General features: G+C 35.9%; 2 protein-coding genes across 2 annotated transcripts in view; one reads left to right on the plus strand and one right to left on the minus strand.

Annotated features, from left to right (window-relative positions):
• LOC148185529 (uncharacterized) overlaps positions 1-18,920 on the minus strand; it is a 173,853-nt gene extending 154,933 nt beyond the window's left edge. The window contains exons 1-5 of the mRNA XM_088074912.1: positions 18,863-18,920; positions 15,933-15,947; positions 15,237-15,304; positions 14,967-15,026; positions 13,445-13,520 (exon numbers count right to left, since the gene is read on the minus strand). Of these exons, the coding sequence (XP_087931038.1) occupies positions 13,445-13,520; positions 14,967-15,026; positions 15,237-15,304; positions 15,933-15,947; positions 18,863-18,920 (277 nt within the window). The remainder of the gene's footprint in view (positions 1-13,444; positions 13,521-14,966; positions 15,027-15,236; positions 15,305-15,932; positions 15,948-18,862) is intronic.
• Positions 18,921-19,185: 265 nt separating this feature from the next.
• prkx (protein kinase X-linked) overlaps positions 19,186-22,645 on the plus strand; it is a 34,775-nt gene continuing 31,315 nt past the window's right edge. The window contains exon 1 of the mRNA XM_088074269.1: positions 19,186-19,894. Within this exon, the coding sequence (XP_087930395.1) occupies positions 19,744-19,894 (151 nt within the window). The 5' untranslated portion in view covers positions 19,186-19,743. The remainder of the gene's footprint in view (positions 19,895-22,645) is intronic.

A 22,645-nucleotide genomic window follows, 5' to 3' on the forward strand; every position in this document is an offset into this window, starting at 1 on the left:
TTGCCCCTGTATCCTGCCCTGATGTATCTCGGGTTACATAAGGCCACAGATGAAAGCACCCTCCGGCTGATTTGTACTTTTGGCTTTTGGGCACCTGTGGACAAGTCCTGCTAATGATGCAAATATTTTGTCCACACACATTTTCTTGCTTCCTTTTTACAAGAAAAAGACACGCAAGAGGTGCAGGAGGCCTCAGCTTCCCGCGGTGATAAAGATATCCGAGCGTTCTTTGCGAGTTAATCCGCTGCGGCGCGGCTCGATACAGGAAGCTGCCAGAGTCGGGTGCAGATGATTAAGATAGCGAGCTGCGGCTCGGATGTGTTTTACCCACTTTTCTGCTGCTGCTGGAGCGGCACAACATGATAAATGTGCAGCTGTTTGGGTTTTTCTTACTAGCTGCACTTTCAAATTAAGAGCATTAAATGTAATTTCTTGCAATTAGTCGTACAATATGCTGATTATATGTGAGGTGTAATGTGTAGTGAAATGGATTTTTACTTATATCATAGTGTTTTTAGAATGGGGTATTAGTACTTTTCCAGCACTGTAGAATTTAAGACTAGGGATAGACAGATTATGGGCCTGGCTGATTATCAGAGAAGATATTTGGCATTTTGCAGATCATCTCTATCTGTGTTAAATTTATTATTATTATTATTATTATTATTATTATTATTAGTAGTAGTAGTAGTAGTAGTAGTATTATTATTATTATCATTATTATTATTATCATCATCATCAGCAGCCAAAAAAAACACAAAAAAAAAACTCAAAAGAAATAAACATTAAAAAAAATCCAAACAATAAAAATCTGAATCAAATCAAAATAAATCAAAATAAAAAACTAAAAAATATGTCCTAAAAAGAAGAACAAACTTTAAAAACTCAAAATTATAACTGAAAATATAAAATGGAAATTAATACCAAAAAAAGACTTTTTTGTCCATCAAAATAGCTGATAACTAATTTTCCATGAATCGACTGATTGATCAATCAACCAATCAATGCAATTGTGCTTGTATTTACTTTTTTAAAGATTTTTAATTTATAGCAAACATCATATTTTATAAACCCTTGTTTATGTTTTTTTCATGCAAAAATCTTATTCTAAAGCTGTCAAATAAATGAAGTGGAGCAGGAAGTACAATATTTCTATCTGAAATATTGTGGTGTAAAAGTATAAAGTAGCATGAAAATAAAATGAATCAAGTAAAATACAAGTACAGCACAGTAAATGTACTTCGTTACATAACGCAACAGCCATGTCTGTATCACAAGAGATGATTCGAAGTGAAGCAGATCTTCAAACTGAAGCTTACGGATTTCTGACCAGACAAACGCGACTGCTCCACGTCTCCAGACGCCACAAAGCAGCAGCGAGCTGAGTTTTAAAAACAGCTCTTAAAAGTTAAAAAAAAAAAAAAAGACACACTTTTGACACCTTGTGTTTCCCCTACAGTGTAGCTGCGGGCGTCAGACGGCAGATTCAGGTCAGGCAGCCAGGCGGCCCCCCTCTGCTCTCCTGGGTGCACGCGGTAAACGAGTAAAGCTTGTTTAGCGCTGCCGCCATCACTGCGCTCCTCTTTTTCCTGCTGTCAACATCCACATCAGTCACAGCATCCAGCTCACACGCAGACTGGACCCCGTGCTACTGCACCGTCCCCTGATGTTTCCCAGGTGACCGATAAACTGTTACACTGTAAGCTTGGCTTTAACGGTTTTTCTGTCGCGTGTTGCCACCTTTAACAGCTACTCTTGGTTTGGTGGTGATTCCATGTTGTTTTTTTCTTTGCTAAGTCCCAAAGGTCCTGGCTGAGCCAACATAGATTTCTTCAGAGTGCACAGCTTCATTCTACAGTGGCCCTGAGGGTCAAAACACAACAATATCTCAGAAAAAAACTATAATATTTGGTGGGGAATGTTGAGAAATGTTGAGGTGTTTTGGTAAATGTTGTAGCATTTCGGTAAATATTGAAGTGTTAGGAAAATGAAGTGTTTGGGCAAATTTAGTGTTTCGGTAAATGTAGTGTTTTGGTAAATGTAGTGTTTTGTTAAATGTTGTAGTGTTTCGGTAAATGTTATAGTGTTTCGGTAAATGTAGTGTTTTGGTAAATGTTGTAGTGTTTGTTAAATGTTGAAGTGTTTGGAAAATGAAGTGTTTGGGCAAACGTAGTGTTTTGTTAAATGTTGTAGTGTTTTGGTAAATGTTGTAGTGTTTTTGGTAAATGTTGGAAGTGTTCAGAACATGAGGTGTTTGGGCAAATGTAGTGTTTTGGTAAATGTAGCATTTCGGTAAATGTTGTAGTGTTTCGGTAAATGTAGTGTTTTGGTAAATGTTGTGGTGTTTTGGTAAATATTGTAGTGTTTGTTAAATGTTGTAGTGTTTGAAAAATGAAGTGTTTGGGCAAATGTAGTGTTTTGGTAAATGTAGCGTTTTGGTAAATGTAGTGTTTCGGTAAATGTAGCGTTTTGGTAAATGTTGTGGTGTTTTGGTAAATGTAGTGTTTCGGTAAATGTCATAGTGTTTCGGTAAATGTAGTGTTTTGGTAAATGCGATGTTTTGGTACATGTAGTGTTTTGTTAAATGTTGTAGTGTTTCTATAAATGTAGTGTTTCGGTAAATGTTGTAGTGTTTCGGTAAATGTCATCGTCTTTTGGGAAGAGTAGGGAGGAATGTTGAAGTGTTCTGGGAAATGAAGTGTTTGGGCAAATGTAGTGTTTTGGGATTTTTTTCCAGAGCGCTGAAGAGTTTTGGGAAATACTGAAGTGTGTTGGCAAGTGCTTTAAAGGGGTTCAGTTTAATTACAAGGGGCAAGGTAAATGTATTAATTTTTTTTCAGATAGTTTAAAAAAATAAATTAAAATAGTAATAAAAATGATGAAATATAATAATAATAATTTATATTAAAAGTCAATTTCCATGTTGTTTTCTTGCAAGATGGTTGAATACAAATACCCTAAACTGGAATTGCAGCAGCATCAAAATAAATAAAAAAATAATAATAATAATAATAATAAATAATAAATAATAAATAATAAATAATAAATAATAAATAATAAATAAATAAATAAATTAGTGTTTAAATAAATAAATAAATGTTATAATACATATACATAATTATTAATAATAATGTATAAAATTTTTTTTATTATTATTTTTTATATATTTTGCTTTTAACATTTTCTTGATGCCCACCGTTCCGTTAAACTTTAATCATATTAAGCTACTGACAACTTCCACGTTTCCACAGATCACAGGACGTTTCCCTGATAAAGATGTGCAATTAAACATGATGCTCGAATGTTCCTGCTCGTGCTGCTCGCAGGAGACAGACTCCCTTACCGTGTTCTGGGCTGCCTTTGACCTTTGTGCTTCAGTCTCATTTTATCTCTGCACGCCGTGGGCCTCCACAATATGTCTTTCACGCCACCCTGGGCTCTCCACACCTTATCAGTTAGAGCGCAGAATAATGGTGCAAAAAAAAAAAAAACGGGGGAAAAAGCTTACTGTTTGAGATTGATAAAGGAAGGGAGACAGTTTTTCCCATCAAACACTCGCCGCTTATCTGAGGCGCTCGTCTCGAGAGGTGGTCGGATAGCGGGTACGCTCTGAAGAGCACGTCTGGCCCTGGAGCCGTCCCCGGCTGTTTGACTGCTGAGGAGAGGGGAGATGCAGTCGGTGCGGCTCGCTCCCTGCTCCAGAAGCGCGCTTATTCATTAAACATCAGGGGTGAGGCTGGCTCCGTGGCAACGACAGATGGCCAGACAATCACTGTGTTACTGAAACAAGGGCCACTTTGCGACAGAGCCGTCGAGTGGTGCTCGGCAGAAATAGGCCGACTCAAATCGCCTTTAAAATGACATTGAAAACTCTCATTGTGTGAAGCTACAAAGCAGCAGTGGCTTGACAAAATGAGCCAAGATGCAGAGCACAGGTCGCATATCTTTTTCTTATCGTTTTTTCCACAGATAGAATTTGTGCAAAAAAGCCTGCAGGTTGCTCCCACAGGGCAATCAGGCTTTTGCTATTAAAGGCCCTACACATGCAACTGTCTGCCTACTGCACGAACACGCACTAACTCTTCGTATTTTAATTATTATATTTTTCTTTTATTTGTTTTTATTTATACTTTTTATATTCTTATTTATTTGATTTTCATTTTTTTTTTCTCTTTCTCTCTCTTTCCGATTTTATTTTTTGTTTTTGGTTTGAATTTTTTAGTATTTTCAACATTTAGGAAAATGTGCTATTATTATTATTATTATTATTATTATTATTATTATTATTATTATTATTATTATTATTATTATTATTATGCAATTATTTGTTTATTTATTTATGTATTTATTAGTTATTCAGTTATTTATTTCTCTGCTGCAGCAATTATTATTATAATTATTATTGTTATTATTATTATCATTATTAATAATATATGATGATGATGATGATGATGATGATGATGATGATGATGATAATAATAATATTAATAATAACTTTATTTATTTATATATTTAGATTTACAAATATATTTTCCATTTAAAAAAATGTCCTTGTTATAGAAGAAATCAACCTAATTTTGCTCAGGGTTCAAAGGTTTAATGATGTCCGAATGCAGCACAGGGAAAAAAAAAAAGTGATGCCGATCCGGTTTCAAAGGGTTAATGCAATATTGAATAACAGTCTCGGGGGGGGGGGGCATTTTACTGCAGAATAAGCACTTCGATTTTGGATGCAAGGATCTGAATACTTCCTCCATCACTACAGGACAGATACAGGAGATTTTGTAGATTTTCACGAGTTTTCACTCTGACTGCCGAAATTAAAGTGAAATAACTGACAGTTATTTCAGCAACACAGCAACGAATCGTCTCAATGTGAGATACACAAGACAGGATCGGAAAACTGCAGGTTTAATTGGACGAGGCTGAAACAAAACTCGGTTTCCAAATTATGCAAAGGTTCATAAAAGATCGACTTGGATTAGGCAGTTATCAGTACACTGGTGAATTAATCTTCCGGAGTGACGTGTAGGTGGAAATATCGAGGTGTCACTATGTGATGGGCCTTGCTGACTTTTACTGTTTCAGCTCCACATTTAGCAAAGAGAAGTGGCACTTGATGTTGTGTCGGTTTGCTTTTCCTTCTGTTTTTGAGTTGAGTGCAGAGGAATCGTTTGTCAGTGCAGCAGTGAGTCGAAATACACGTGGTGCTTAACCAGCCCCTTCACCGCCACCCCGACGGCGACTGCGTTACTTACTTTGAGCTTTTCGGACTGATAAATACACAAGAGAAACCCACAAAATGTGGAGTATCATCAAATTTCCATTTTTATCAAGCCATAAATATTTGGATCGAACCTCCCAAAAGATATGTGAACAAACTGCACCTGCCACAGGGTTTCTATCGCTAAAAACAGCAAAATAAAGACTGTTAAATTAATATTCTATCTGGATTTCCAATAAAGCTGGCATTTGGGAGGTAAAACATGAAAATATTCATCGTCTAAAGAAAAGATTAGCGTTAATTTGTTAGCTTCCATAGAGGGGTCCAGTGTTCACTTCCTGTCTGAAAGTGATTTTTTTTCTACACCTTGCCAAAACATAAACGCCTGCCGTACGCTTGTGTTGACATCACAGTACCTAGAACGTAATATGTAGCCGCGGAAGTCCACTGCAGTGTGGCAATATGCGACGACTTGAGAATGTGTTGAAACCTCCGGCTGTCACGGAGAGTATAATGAGCTGGTATCAGACTCAGGTAATGCAGGAAATGACATCTATCATAATGCTAAAAAAAGCTGCATATTACATTCGGAACCTATATTAGAAACAGGAGTGATTTCACTGCGCACGAGTTGGAGAAAGTGGTAATTTGCCTCCATTAGATTTCATCTTGTATTCCTTATCTGCTTGCAAAAAGAAGGAAGTGTTAGAAAAATGTTGGGGTATTTTTTTCGGCAAATTGAGGCAGATGGATAATGAGAATTGCTGTCTGGCCTCGGGCTCTGTCAGTCTGGATCCCTCAGCTGTCAGGACGCCTCTTTATTTTTCAGTAGCCCTGACAACTCTGTCCTGCTGTGTTTGCCGATGGAGATGAGAGCAAGAAAAGATCAAATCGCTTTGCTTGGAGATCAAGTCAAGTCTGTCCAATTCACGTCAGCTCGGGGTATCAGTTAGTATTATTGAGCCTGTGTATTTTTGATAGCGCTCGCTCTGTTTCATTTGGAGATAAATACTCTTGATACAAAGTTATTAGTGATTCTGCCCTCACAAATATACATTCTGTCGATGTAAATGAGGTTAACCGTGTACATAAATTAGCACTGAGCAATGTGCCACCCACACACACACACACACAATAAGGTTTTGATAAAAGCATTTCTGCAGTTACTGGTTGTGGGCACAGTGAATGGGAGTTTTCTGACAGCTGCTAAAGGCTTTTCCTTTATTCTTAACATTGTATCTGAGGCCATAGAGCAATGATACTCAATTTAAGGCCCAGTGGCCAAATCTGGCCCCCGATAGCATGCCGGGTGGCCCCCTGACCATTTTCTAATTCACAATAAAAATAAAGTTTTAGTATACAAAAGGTGCATGAGTGCATAAAACAGCATCAAAATAAAGCTTAAAAAAATGATGCTCTGCCGCACCAGAGGTCCTGCCTAATGTCCTAAAATCCTAGAAACATGCTCAACTCTTAGAAGCTTCCTGAAATCCTTGAAAACGTCCTAAAAGCCAATGAAAGTCCAAAAACCCTAGAAATGCCCTAAAATCCTTTTAACGCCCTAAAACCCTAGAATTTTCCTAAAACCCTTGAAATGTCCTGATATCCAACAAACATCTTAAAAAACCTTGAAGCACCCTGAATTCCTAGAAACATCCTGAAATTCTAGAAATGGCCAAAAACCCAATAAATGTCCTAAAATCACTGAAACGCCCTAAAATCCTAGAAATGTCGTACAATCCTAAAAACGTCCTAAAACCTAATAAATGTCAGGAAATAAAGGAATGTCCTAAAATCCTTGAAACATTTTAAAATCTTAAAACTGTCCTAAAAATCCTAGAAACATCCTAAAATCCTAGATGTCCCAAAACCCTTGAAATATCCTGAAATCCAACAAATATCTTAAAAATGATTAAAACGCCCTAAAATACAAGAAACATCCGAAAATCCAAGAAATGTCCTAAAATCATAGAAATGTCCTGCAATCCTAAAAACATCCTAAAACCCTAGAATTGTCCTAAAATCCTAGATATGTCCTAAAACACTTGAAATGTCCTGAAATCCAACAAAGATCTTAAAAATCTTGCATCTTTGACAGACCCTATCTTGACAGACAAAATTGGACCCTGAAAAATCCAGAATCAGGATACCCATCCGTAAAATATGCCTAAATTTTTAAGACCCTAGAAATGTACTGAAATGCTAGAAATCCTACAAAACATCCTAAAACCCAATAAATGTGAGGAAATAAAGAAACGTCCTAAAATCCCGTGTTTAAAATCCGAAAACTGTCCTGAAATCCTAGAAATGTCCTAAAACCCTAGAGATGTCCTAAAACCCTAGAAATGTGTAAAACCCTAGAAATGTACGAAAATCTTAGAAACATCCTGAAATCTTAGAAACATCCTAAAATCTTGGAAACGTGCTGAAATAGTAGCAACCTCCTCCATTTAGAAACGTCTTTAAATCCTTGAAATGTCCTAAAACGCTAAAAATGTCCCGAGATCTTACAAACATATAATCTGGATCTCATGAAAACATAATATTCATCCTGGTTTAAATAACCTCACTGCAAGACCTTAAGAGTCAATGTGAATGTTGGCCTTCTTGCTTGACTTACACGTTCTGCTGCTGTGGGTGTTTTTCACAGTAATGCAGCTGAGTAGGAGCTCAAAGAAATCCTGTCAGACCACATTTGAAGCTAAAGACATTTTCTAACACTTAAACTGACAGACTGGCTCTTAGAGTGGAGAGCTAACCTGTGGAGCTAAATGAGTGTTTCAAGGCGGTCTAATAGCCTTTTACCTCTGCGGGAATTTGATGAAACAGAACTTATTGTGTATCCGTTATCAGCGTTTTTACATCAACTTTGGGTACAAGTTACTGGAACTCCAATGGACAAAAACGTAAACGCAGAACTTTTTGCATGTTCATTCACCTACTGTAAGCCAATGTCTTTGCCTTTAATTTGGCGGTAAATCCAACCGGCCTCACAAAGGCAGACCACCTATAATTACACAAGCTCAGGACCTCCGAATCCAGTGACTTTCAGTATCATCTGAGAATGGCAACCTGAACAGCTGATGCAACAATCTGTCTTTTACAATCGTACATTTTCTGTTTTTTTCCGCCTTTTTTTAGACAAGACAGCTTTCGTTTGAAAGGAAGACAGAAAAAGGAAGACATGGGGCAAGGGGCAAGAGATAACAATCGAAAACCGACTGCTGCGATGAGGACATAGCCTTTATATGGTGCGCCCCTACCAGGTGAGCTACCCCCTCACCAGGGTCTTGATCTGACAGCAGCTCATCATCTAACTAACTTTTGTAGTTGTGAGGATGGTTGGATGTACTGCCAAATTCAGGGATATTTCACTGAGACGTCTCAGGTTGCAGCATTTCGCTGTGTGATCAAACTGCCCCTCTCTATGTGGTTAATACATCTTTATTTACTATGTGAATGTGTTTAGATCCGCTGATGCCGTTGTACATTCACACGTTATTCTGCCTTACAGGAGCCCGCCTCGGTGAACAATAATTAAGCACTCCAGTGGCTGATGCTGAATTACTAGTTTTGTGCCCCCGTATAAAAAATCATGCAAGGATGCCAAATGAGTCAGTAATTATGTAATGAAAGCATGCAAGTGAGTAGGCATTCAGGGAAACTCAGTTTATCATGATGATCCAAATACAGTCATTATTAACTAATGAGACAGTAATTGCAAAAAAGCAGTTATTAATTCCATTCACTCTAACCTCATAGTTCAGATCGCTGACACTGTTTAAGGAGTCGGTGGGACGTGGACTCAGCTGTTTTCTGCCAGAGACACAGCAGACAGTCTCAATGAGGAAAATCGATGATTTGAGGCCGAGTTATAATTAATATCATGATCAAAATAAGATCCAAATGTCAATAATGTGAAGGAAAACCTCCCACGTATCTGCACTTTATATTTTGGGGCTTTGCTGCAGAGAGAAGTTTCACGTAGGAAGTATTGTCTTTCTGAACAATGTCTGCCAACTGTATCCCCACGCAAGAGGAAGAGTGCATCTACTCGTGATTGAGACGATGCAATATAAAAATATAATAATATAATAATTAAAAAAATAATAAAAAATATAATCAGCTCATCCTCGGGTCTAAGTGGATATTTGTACTAAATTTGAAGAAATGCCCTTTACAGGATTCCTTAGATATCACTTTCACAAGAATGAAATGAATGCAAGGTCAGCATGACCTTGACCTTTGATGACCAAAAATTGAATTAGTTCATCTCTGGGTAAATTCAAACTTTTGCACCAAATTTAAAGAAATTCCCTCAAGGTGTTCTTGAGATATGGGATATATATTCGCAACTATGCAGTGGACAAAGGTCACAGTGACCTTGACCTTTGACCTATGACCACCAAAATCTAATCAAGTGGATATTTTTGCTAAATTTGAAGAAATCTCGAGGTGTTCTTGAGATGTGACGTTCACGAGAATTGGACGGACAACCCAAAAACATAATTCCCATAATGCCCCTTGACCATCACCTGCACGGAGGCATAAAAATGACAAATGGGAACAACAAAACAGGCAAGCACACCACTTTAACTCTGCGATTTATCTTGCACTAATGTCACTATTAACCCTTTGAAACTTGAAACTTCTTAAAATTAATTACATATGGCTAAATTTCAAGTAAATTTAGTTATATTTACTTTCCTTCTTCAAGGAGGCTGGTCTCAAAGATTTGTTTTAATTTTTTTCAATTTAATTTCACAGTGTAAGCAATGCACAATCGATTTCAGATTGAATTCTCCGGTTTATTATGAGCCCTGACAGGTTGCCCATCATCGTCTTTTCTTTTGAAATTTTTTTAAAAAAGAAATTGTATATCATTCAGGATTCAGAGTGGTGTCCGTCACGCCAGCTACTGTCTTCATATTAACAGCTCCATTTCTAACCCCCATTGATATACCCTCACTCGTCTCAAATGTTGAATTATGCATTAGTATTTAATGTCTAAGTCCGTCTTATATCCCCTTCCTCTCTTTGATTCCTCCTTGAATACAGGAAAAGGTCATGTAAGGAAAGAGACAAAGAGAATACTTTGAAAAAAGAAAGCCACAGGAATAATTTCCACTGGGCAGATTTGTAAGAAAGCAGACTTTTATAATACCAAGCAGCTTAGGCCCACATCCCCACCAACACTGTCTTCGCTTGTCACTGCCCCCCATCATTGTCCCGATAACGCCGCAGCTGCTCAAACAGCGGCAAGGAGGCGACGCTTAGAGCGGGAGGAAAACTTTCCAGAAAGTAGACATATGAAATGAAGTGGAGAATATGTGTGTGTGGGGGGTGCGGGGGTCAGTTTGCAAAGGAAAAATGACAGAGCTGGCTGACCATATTACAGTCGTGCTGACTTCAGCAGATGGGAGAAGCATTGCGGAGACACATAATGGTGATGGCAGCACACGGAGGAGTCACATTTGTGCTTTTCGTGACTTATGGTAGAGATTTTGGTCAAGAGCACATTGTGACTCTAATGGCTACAACATTTAAATCCAGGGGGCATTTCTACGATTTGAGGACATTGGGGGGCTTATACCGGACAAGCGACCAGAAAATACGGGGCTATCCAAGGTTTTTATGTCAGGGATGCGGACAATATCCGCAAGTATACACATTGCATATTTGACGGACCCTATCTTGACGTATCTCCGTACATGGACAAAATTGGACCCTGAAAATCTGCAATCAGGATACCAATCCGTGAAATATACATAAAATATCCCACAATGTAATCTGCTTAAGATCTATGTGTCGGATCTTTTCGTATATCACCAACATCTTTGACATATCCTGTTTCAGATATCAGATATAAATGTGCCTGATACCCAAAAGATATGACTCCATATATTTAATGCGTCTCTGATAACCCAAAATATGCTTATAATATCCTGAATTCAAATCTGCTAAAGTGCATCTTAACTGCATCTTTGACGTATCCTGTTTAATATATCAGACATACGAAATATGGAGATGCGGACAATATCCAGAGGAATGCGCACTGCATCTTTGATGGATCATATCTTTACACTGTCAGAAGTAACGTGTAAAATTAGTACATTTAGGGTTCAAACACCTTGTCGTGGTATTATAGCGTCTTCACGATACAAAAATGCTGACTTCGATATGATACTTGCCCCAAATACCTGCCTCAATACCAATACTGAAACCATACCACTGCAAAAACCTAAAACACCAGGAAAAGTAATGAAATAATATGTAAAACGAGAGTTCTGGCATGATAGAAATGAAGGGCTATAAAGGGGATGGCAGAGGATAGGTATGCAATTTATTATCATTATTATTGTATAAATTAACATTGAACTAAATTCTGGCCATCAGTTTCTTGGTGTCTTAAAAAGACAACAAAGTGTTATATCCAAACTGCATACAAGAGGGTGGGTGCTGTAATGTAATTGCTGAGGGGGATTTACTGAAGGGATTATGGGCACCTGATCAAAAAAGATTAACTCAGCTAATGCTCTCTTTAATAATTTTGCATTTTTTAAAAATGTTTTTCACACTTTGTGTTGTTTTCAAACACAGCTGGAGGGTAACGCCGCAGATTTTGCTGGCATGTGTTTGTGCGCCTTGTGGGGTGGGAGAGATATATAAATTATGCTTATGTTAGTTTCAATATGTATAAAAACAATACACACAAATGACAGTAAGTCTAAGTTTGTCATTTCGTCGTCGGGCTCTAAAAGCTCAAACCCAAATAATTCGCCTGCACACCATAGCGATGCACTAGAGACTGAACAAAAACTACAAAATACATCTCTTTATTAACGGACGTCTCGCTCTGTGAATTCATTAATCAAGTCGGCAGTGTCAGCGTAAAACGCTGTCAATCATAAAGTATCGGTATTAATAAAAGCTGGTATTGTATCTATCTAGAATCGGTATACCGTGCCACACTATGGTGGTAACCGTAACAGTATTTGAACGCGCAGACAGCTTACGGTGAAAACCAAAAAAGAACCAAAGCCCTAATTGCTTGAAGCGCTTACTATGTAGCAGCTCTATCTCTCTGACATCACGCTACAATTATTGACATGCCTGCAGGTCCTGTGTGTCAATGTGTGTATTTTTAGTGTATCTTTGTATGTACGGATTACAAGAGTGGAAAAAAAATGAATTTCGCATTCAGGGATTAATAATTAAAAATATAGTATTTTACCAATGTTAATTCAAGCTAAGAAAAATATATAAAAGCATAACAGACAGTCATGGCGCGGCGGCCATACAAGATCATTCCAAGACATAAATCAGCACGGTGGCCAACCAAAAACACATGACAGATTTTAAGAAAAAAAAACACTATATATTTTATGTGAGAGGCAAGAGAGATGATATAGCTGGAAAGATAAGGGAAAGACACTGTAGGGTGATACGTGAGGGGATACTCATGGCACAGCAGCCATTAAATACAACCAACCAGACATGGCAGCATGGCGGCCATGAAATATAATCAAACTGATCAGTCAGCGCGGTGGACCAAAAACACAACACAAACATGAAAAACAAAAAATGGCACTTACCTTTTGTAGATCTTGCTGGGCAGCAATAGCTCAGTCTGCAGGGACTTGGCGTGGAAATTGGTGTGTGTGTGTGTGTGTGTGTGTGTGTGTGTGTGTTTGTGTGTGTGTGTTACATTTGCCAAATCACCACCTCAGCTTCATGGGGTTCTATCTGACATTTCTTTTTAGTTATTTTTCTTACTCTGTGACAACATATTAGTATTATGTGAGGTGTTTCATAAAAATTATATGTTTATTTGGACTAAACAAAAAATGTTCTCATAATTTTTGAAATTATGAATGCGGAACTTTGAAGCTCAAAACATCTCAAAACAGCTCAGAACGCAGATAGAAACTCAGAATTCTAAGGTGGCAAAATGTAAATGGCACTAAAATCTCACAGCAGATAGAGAAATAGAGAGGAGATACAGAGAGATAGTCAGGGCACAGCGGCTATGAATAGATAAAGAGGGATGAGGAATAGAGATAGACAGAGAGATTGACAGGTAGAATCAGAGATAAGAGATAGTTACAGAGATGGATAGTCATGGCACGGCGGCCATGATCAATAATCAAACAGATCAGCCGGCACAGAGGCCAACTAAAACCACATCACAGACTTAAAGACAATAAAATTGGCCCTTACTATTACGTAGATCTAGGTGTGGGAACCACAGGGTGCTGGGTTGGAGTCCAGAAGTCCAGCGTGGAGCATGTGTGGACTGGTAGAAAATCAAAGAAAAAGATATAGTGGGATAGTCATGGCACAGATGCCAAAAACACAACACAGACATAAGGCCCAATAGCACAGGACTATTATTACCTATAGAGACCTCATGTTATGTCGAAAATTACCCCCCACCCCCACATCTGTGTTTCATGGAGCGCATTCGCACAGGATTAGTAATGGCTAAGATTTACTGACAATATAATACTAATTTTTTTTCATTACCTGAGGGTATGAAAGGCTGAGATGTAGTGAGTACAGATTAATTTCACATTATGGCTCTGACCTAAACCAAATATAACTGACATCACTACAGTTACAACAAGAACAACAACAGTTCTAACTCTTACAATTGTCATTTTGTTTTCAATGAAATGCTCTGAGAATCTGTCAAACCACAATAAACTGTAAATTGTATCACTCGATAAAAATATAAAAGCTTTTATACAACCAGAAGCCTACGGCTGTAACATCTGTAGATTAAAAACTGACGAATACAGATAGAAAGCACACTGCTGTGACCTCCAGAATATTTTGTGTTTTGAATATAAAAATTGAAAAAAATACATCAAGATAAAAAACATATCTTTAGCTTTCATACATAAAAAAAGATGTAATTCTAGCTTCTTCCGTTCCTTCATCATTTCTGAATTAGTGCATTTTCATTAAAAAAAAAAAAAAAAAAAACATTTCAAACAAAAAGCTGGGAAAATCGCAGTTTTGTAAATGACAGTCATTTTCAAGAGCAAAATCAATTTTTTTGTTGGGGTTTTTTTTTCACTTATTTTCTTATGTTGGCTTGAATTGTACAAAAATAATGCCAAAAATAATATTCTGTTTGAGTTATAGTGGAACTATAGAGTGGAACATTCCCCAAAATGTCAGGAAGCAGCACAGCTACAGAACAGTCCCTAAGTAATGGCTTTGTTGTGATCTCTGCATATTTACATGTTGTTTTGCTTGTTGTTGAAAGGAATCAAACATCAGATATCAGTTTATTCATTCAGCATAACCGAGCTGGAAACTCACTATACCTGAACTCAAACCGTGTCCAGCGTGTCCTCTCATCAAGTCGAAATAAGATGATCTAAATAAGTTGCTAAATGTTTCTCCTGTTGCGTATTTTGAAAACAAGACGGTAAAAAACAAAAATAAGAGGGTCAGCACATCAGTAATCCTCTCCTCCTGTTACCCTGGGTACTTAGAGCATCTTGTTTGTTTGTTTTTGGACGTGAAAATACAGTTTTATTGCACAACATCCACAACAGTGTCCCTTATAATACATTGAAAACACAGATTGACAGAAAAGTTTTAAAAAAAATGAAAAGCAGGCAAACAGGCGAAATCAAAGCAATTTATGCTTATTATTATTTTTATAAAATTTTATTATGGGAATTATTGCCATAAATATCTAAAAAAAAACACATATTCCATTACTTACTTTTTGGGTAGTAGCCTCCACAGCCAGACCACCCAAGAGCAGGTTACAGGTGAGCTGCCACTGTATGGGAAAGAGTTAATTAAGACGTTTTAATACCAATTAGGCCTTATTTTTAGATTAATTAATCCAATGCCTTTTAAGATTTTTCTTTCCTGCCATGTTGTGGCAATATGCACATTTATCAGCAGGTTCTAGTGTGTCTTCCATCATGTTATATAGCCATGCTGCTTGCATCCTCACTCACACTGAAGGTCAAATTTCAGTACTCACCACCAAGAGATTGCCAATTATGCATTTCCTCTGCAGACTGGAAGAAAAAAACCACTGGTCCAAGACGCCTGTTTAAAAAATGGAGAATTTCTGTGTCATCCAAATGTATTATTTTTATCCTCTTTTCTCAGTGTAAAATAGCGATGAATTTTTTTAATTCAAGTTCTCGCGTTTTCAAAAATTGTAATATATCACTCGTGATTTACCCTTAAATATGTAATCTGTTATTATGATCTGAACTATGTTATTAGTTTTGTTTTTTATTTTAATGCAGAAATTATTAACCATAAACAAATATGTTTTAGGTTCACACCCCACTCTCAACACTTTATTTTCTTGCTTTTTACAATTAAAAAAAAAAAAAATCAGACTAATACAAAATTTTATCTGGTGAAACCCTGTGATGTGATATGAATTTTTTTGTTTGTTTGCTTCTGTCAGTGTCCATTATTCATCTATTTATTTATTTTTCATTTTATTTAAGACTTTTATTAATTTATGTATTGATATTATGATTATTTATTTATTCCTCAGCCTTCTTGCTCACCAAAATAACCTTAGCTATAGTTATTGAATTAATTACCCAGCAATGTAACATGCAAAAGCCTCTTTAACATAATATTAATAATACTTTCATAGCAGGGCTTATTGTATGAAGAGTGATTCGGGTTTGTTACCATAGTAACAGTAGCTTACCTTGTAGCAAATCTTCTCAATGATCTCGTGAATAAAAATGATAAAAATCATCTCTGTTTGATGTTACAGCCGGGCATGGCATCTCCTTTAAGTTTATTAAGGTAAATAACACGTTTTAAACAGCGTTTTAGGCTATGGTTTGTGAGTTAAACCAACATGTGAAGAGGCAATCAACACCAGCTGTTCCATTAGCTCGTTAGCTAGCTATTTACTATTAGCTTAACGGTGACGCAACACCGCATCACATGCTCCTGTTAGCAGTATTTAAAACTAAAAACAGTTTTAAATTGTCCGAAATATATTAGTTTTCCAGTCACAGAGAAACAATTCCCACCACAGTATGACAAATACGTCGCTAATATGTCTAGAAAAAGTAATAATATTGATAATGCGTTTTTTAACTGTAATATTGACACCCACGAATGTCGGATGCTTTCTGAAAATACTTACCGAATGAGAAGACTTCTTTTTAAAACGTTAGCGGTCCAGAAATTTCCAGAAAGATAATATTCCGCCCAGATAATGTACAAAACGGTAAGTGTCCGCAGAGCGAGGTTTCCAGAAGTTTCATAAATTTAATGGTGGCGCCGTTCAGAAGGGAGTGACGCTAGGTTGGATTGTTCGGAAGGAGGTGGGCGGGATCTTCCTCCTGGCTAACCAATCAAATACGGGGGAAGGCACATTGCAATAACCATATAGAGATATATAGATTCTAGTAGGGCTGATCATGATCAATATTTACTTTATTATTACCGCCCCCCCCAACAAAAAAATAAAACATTTTATAGTAATAAACACTTGGTACAAATAGAAAAAAGTGCTGTCATTAAAACTTTATTGACAAGAGTTGGAAAAATTGTCTTTTTTTGTTAAAAGTAAAACAAAGTTTATTTAGTTTGTCTTTTAAAAATTTTGCCATTTTTAAAAACTGTTGCAAAGTTTTTTTCTTTAACATTTCTTGTTTGGTTTTTTTTTTCTTAGAAATTTTTGTTTGTGATTTTTTTTTTTCTTGAATTTTCTTTGTTTTTTTAGGATTTTTTATTCATTTTTAATTTTGGTGATATTTCTTTAAAATGTTTCGGCAATTTTTTTCTTCAGAAATTCTTTTTTTTCTTTAATTTTTTTTTTAAACATGAAAATATTCTCAATATAGTGTAAACTTGAAACTGATATTTTTAATTAGGACTTTTTATTAGGCATCTAAAAGACATTTCATTGCTTGATCCCATCCACTGTAGTATATTTCTTGGCTTCCATGTATATAATATATACTTTCAAATTGATAAATAATCCATAAAACCTCCCTTTATAATAATCTGAACTATCCCTTTAAATTCTGAGAGATTTTAAGGCAGATTTAAACTCCAAGCCGGAAAAGATCAATTTGCACTTTGTTATGGAAAAATTCCTAAAAGAAATAAAAATAAAAAAATATATTTAAAATTCAAAACAAGTTTGCAATTTGGGGAGATTTTCTTAAGAATAAAGTGTCCTTTCAAAATAAAGTGTTTTAATCCCCTCTTTCTCCCGATCACTGCGGTCATTTTTTAATCAACTAAGTCCACGATAACACATCATTAGCTGATATCACTGAGCACATTCTTTCTTAACATAATTACTTAAAGTCTCACTCATCGAGATAATTCTTTCAAGCACATCAGGTGAATCACAACCCCTTATCTTTCACACTCAAATCCTTTTTAAAGCCCGTCCACCTTTCTCTGGGTTTGACAGGCGGGCTTTAGAGGAGCGGCGGTATCATAGCGGAGTGCCAAATAGTTTCACAGCTTGAGGACGTGAGTGCAAATGTTAGGCCACCTCTGTCTAAATCAAACACATCTTTATTCCTTTCATGCAGCAGACAGCCTAAAAAAAAAAAAATTTAAAAAAGCCCAGGCTGCAGCATGAATAATAATCACAGCCTCTCTTGCTTTGCATTGCTAATGTGGTCCGAAAACTTTAAATCTATAAAATGTGCAAATAAGGAAATAAAAATTGTGTGTCGATTTAAAAGATGATTATCCAGAATTGTGCTGATTTATTTAGTCCGAGGAGGATGAATGCAGAGGGATTTAAAAGCAGAGCTGCTGCACCTTCGAGACATATTTAAATAATCGAGACGCGAGCAGTCTCAGCTTCAAACCAGGACTTCAACCTCCAGCTCTGACTGTAAGGAGTGAAACTGTGAGGCCAGCTGACTCTGCAGAGTATTTTAAGTCTGTGTCAGTGGCACACATGTCTTGAGTTTCTTCTTTTACCCAACGTGACACCTTGAACCCAAGCCGTATCCAAATATGGCCGGTACAGCCATTGGTTATTTAAACCTTTTGATTTCTTTTCAAACATGGGAAGAAGGCAATGAAAGAAAGAAAACCAAAAAATAGTACAAAATTCCTAAAAAAAAAAAAAAAAAAAAGTATAGAAAATTGACCTAATGATTTGTATTTTTTCTTTTAAAATAATATAAATAAATAAATGAATAAATGTTAAATTTAATTAAATTTACTAAAAGAAGCAAACATTAAAGTTAAGGAAAAAAACAAGGAAATTGGAGTGCTTTAAAAAAAATCATAATAACTTGCGACTAACAATGTGAAAATGACCCCCCTCAAAAAGGCAAGAAATTAGCAAAAAGCATATGGATAATAACCTTAAAATTTGTATATAAATAAATAAAAATAAGGAAAAATGAAAAATATATATATGTGTGTGTGTGTGTGTGTGTGTGTGTGTGTGTGTGTGTATATATATATATATATACACACATACATACATACAAATATATATGTGTGTGTAGATATATATAGATAGATGTAGATATATATAGATATATATATATATATAGATATAGATATAGATATAGATATGAATGTATTTATTTGTCTTTTTGGGGACAGTTGAGTTAATAACTCCTTTCCTTATCGCCACACCCTTCCTCTCACACCATTGGCTCACGTCCCGGGACAGCTCCGTTTTCATTGGCTGCATTTTGTCAACACGCGGTCGCTGTGTGCCAGCCTTGTCAAGCCGCACACAGTCAGTTTGAAAACACCGGAAGTCAGATAGCGTAACACAAAATACCTATGTAACTTTACAAAAATGCCTGTTCGGTTACTTCCTTAGAATACTAGCATCTATAATTATCTTCTAGAGAAATAAATAAAACAATACATTTCGTCTGGGGACTGTTTTACGCGGTAAACGTCGTCATAATGGTTAATATGTTTTTACTTTGAAAGTCCTAACAGGAAGCGTATCAAGAACCGTCTTCCTGGTTGATGTGGACGGAGGCAGAGCTTGCTGGGTGAGGTCTGTTGTTGTAGCGGGGTAAATAATGGAGCGAAATAGTAAAATAGAGTCAGAAAAGCTAGGTGATTCGTTGAGTTAGATAGGCGTTAAAGCTCCTTATTTAACCTGGACAGGGAGACGTTTACCCCGGCGCTTCGCTGTCGGAGCTCCGGTGCTGCGGTTAGCTCACCATGGATGCTAGCTGCTAACCAAAGTCGCTAATGCTACATGCCAGCACAGTGCACCTGTCACCAGCTTCTTTGTCTCTCTCGTGTCGGCAGCTTTATCTCATATTCTCTCTTAATTAACTCCTAATTAACCGTTAGCTGCTGTTTTTTGCTACTTTCTCGGATGTGGAGGATAACCGAGGACACCTCTGTCAGCCGCGGCTACTGAGACAAAAGATGGAGCACCGATAGCTGCGTCCAGAAATGTATCATATCAACTCCCAACGTCCCACTGGATACTCATAACCCCCTCCCCAAAAACATATTCAGCTCGTTTACATAAAGATCGTAAAGAAATGGCGTCCTCCAAAGCAAAAGTCGCAGTTAACACTGAGAGCAGCAACTCCCCGAAAGAGAGTAAAAGCAACGCCAGCAGCTCAGCTGGAGAAGCAGCACCAAATAACCGTATCTACTGCCTGGATGACCTGGAGACCATGGCTACTGTCGGTGAGTAACGTTGACATGACACACGCACGGATGTCTCAACTCGGGGTCAGCCGATATTGATTTTTCAGGGCCGATACCGATAACCGATATTTGGAACCGGTATTCGGAATCGGTATTTGGCTGTCAACATTTAAAAAAATATTCATTCAAACAAAATAAAGATGTAAACAAACTAAAAATGTGTCTTCAGAAGTAGCTCTCAACAGGAATTGACGGATATTGGTTTTCCAGGGCCTGATACCGATTATTAGTAGTTAAAGATACAGATAATCGATATATACTGAACTGATATGCATTTACAATTTAAAAAAAAATGTTTTTTTTTCTGTCAATATTTAGAAATTCGGAATTGCAAATGTTTAAAAAAAGTTTGAAAAGTAAATAAAAATAATGATAATTAGAAAATTATTTGAATGTGTATCAAAATAGCTAAAAAAAAGATTTCCGTCAATAAGGTAACTGATTAATCGAGCAATTGGTACTGTAATCAAAAGTTGAATTTTTTATTTTTTATTAACAAACATTTTAGTAGTGTAATCAAAAGTTGAATTTTTTATTTTTTTTATTAACAAACATTTTAGTACTGTAATGAAAAGATGATTTTTTTAAATTAACAAACATTTTAGAACTGTAATGAAAAGTTGATTTTTTTAATTTTTAATTTTTTTATTAACAAACATTTAAGGACTGTAATCAAAAGTTGAAATTTTTATTTTTTTTATGATTTTTTTTATTTCTAGATGCATAAAAAGTCTCACTTTATATAAAGAAAGAGTTCTTGTGCAGCTGCTTGTAGTAAGATATTAAATTCATTTTTTTTTTATTTGGTTTTTCAAACTTAAGTAAAAAACAGGTTGGTTGTCGATGGAATCGTGGTGACATTTCTGATGCAGTGCATCATCAGCCAGCCTTTTTTTGATGACTCATGCGCCTTATGAATTGCCTACTGACCTAAATCTACTTTTATCAAAGTTTTGAATATTTTACAGTGTGAATTTGACAAGACATCCAAGCAACCGGTCAGCTCACAGTTGAGTCGAAAATCAGAAAGTGGGTCACGCTGCGATAAACTGAGACATAATGAAGATATTTTCTATATTTTCGGTGATATTTGAGATAAACGGCTCCTCTTGATATAGATTTCGCATCGTTGTCGAGCTGCGTGCCGCCTTAGCGAAAAGCTGAGCTGACGGTCTCATATCAGGATATCAGCACTTTATCGATGTGTCACCCGGTCACAGCTGACCTACTTCAGCCTTTATCTTGTCCGCACATTTTGTTTGTTAAAGCTGGCTCATGTCGTTCCACACACAGTTTGTACCGTCGCTCTGTAGATATATCGTACGGGGGGAAACTGCACATCCTGTGATTAAAAAAAAAACAAAAAAAAAACACATTTTACATCACTTTTTTTTTTTAATTTTTGTTTTTTAATTATTATTTTTTAAAAATATTTTTTATATAATCAATTTATTTTATTTGAATATTTTATTTATTATTTTTATTATATTATTATTTATAGGAAAAGTATGCAAAAATGAACACGTACAATAAAAAAAATCACATTAACGTGTTTTTTTTTTGTTGTTTTTTTTTACATAAATAGACATTAAAATTTCAAAATAACAAAAATATAAAGTGCCTTCCCCAATGCCATTTTTCTGCCACCAAAAAAACTTTGTACATTACAGAATAACTGGGAAGAATGATAGTATTCACATTATGCGCAGCTTTCTCTTTTGGGTTTTATAAAATCCATCTGGAGCATATATCAGTGAATTTATTTCGCTGTTATTTCTCCATAATATATAGATCTCATTTGAACTCTTCCATTTATACCCTCAGTGTCAGCAAAAAGGAAGCTGCAAAGTCATGTCTTGACTCTATTATTAGCCATCCAAACCTTAAAATTGTGGGTTAAACATTTAGTGAATCCAAACCACATAATGATCCTTTAATTTCAGTGTGTATATGTTCTGTTTTTGCACCATTTTCATCCCAATCTGCACTTTTCTTAACGTCAAAAGGTGTGTGCACCGGCCGAGTGAGCGAGGAAGCATTCAGAGAGTCTCACTTGTTTAATTTGTCCGTGTCAGGCGACGACCTGCCCCTCAGAGAGTTAGTCATGCTTGACTTGTCCGAGTGATTAAAAGTTTGAGTCACGGCCGCATCATGGAATTACTCAATAACCTACGGGATCCTCCCTTTTATGACTCTTCATTAAAACAATACAGTTCATTTTTTTTACCAGAGAGAAAAAGGCTACAGATTGGCTTCATGTCTTTGAAAAAACACCTGAAACCTTTGAAAATCACCCGAAATTGAGTAAAAAAAAGAAAAACAAAGTGAAAAATAATTTTTAAAAAAACCCCAAATATAAAGATTTTTTTTCCCTGAAAAGGTAATAATTGTTATTAAAATAAGAATTCTTCTTTTTTTTCTTATTTGTATTTTTTAGAATTATTATTATTATTATTATTATTATTATTATTATTATTATTATTATTAGTATTATTATTATCATTATTATTATTATTATTATTATTATGTTCTAATAAATTTAAAAGAACATAAAATAATGAGAATGAGAAAAGTAATGTATATTATTAGAAATATTTTTACATTAGCTAATAATTATTATTATAATAAGAATTAATATGAATAGTTTTCCAGATTACTTTTTATTATTATTATTATTTTTATTTTATTTATGTATTATTATTTTTGTCTAATAAATTGAAAATAATGACA

This window comes from Plectropomus leopardus, chromosome 24 (genome assembly GCF_026936395.1).
Source record: "Plectropomus leopardus strain MGB_pleo_1.0 chromosome 24, ASM2693639v1, whole genome shotgun sequence".
Taxonomy (NCBI): Eukaryota; Metazoa; Chordata; class Actinopteri; order Perciformes; family Serranidae; genus Plectropomus; species Plectropomus leopardus.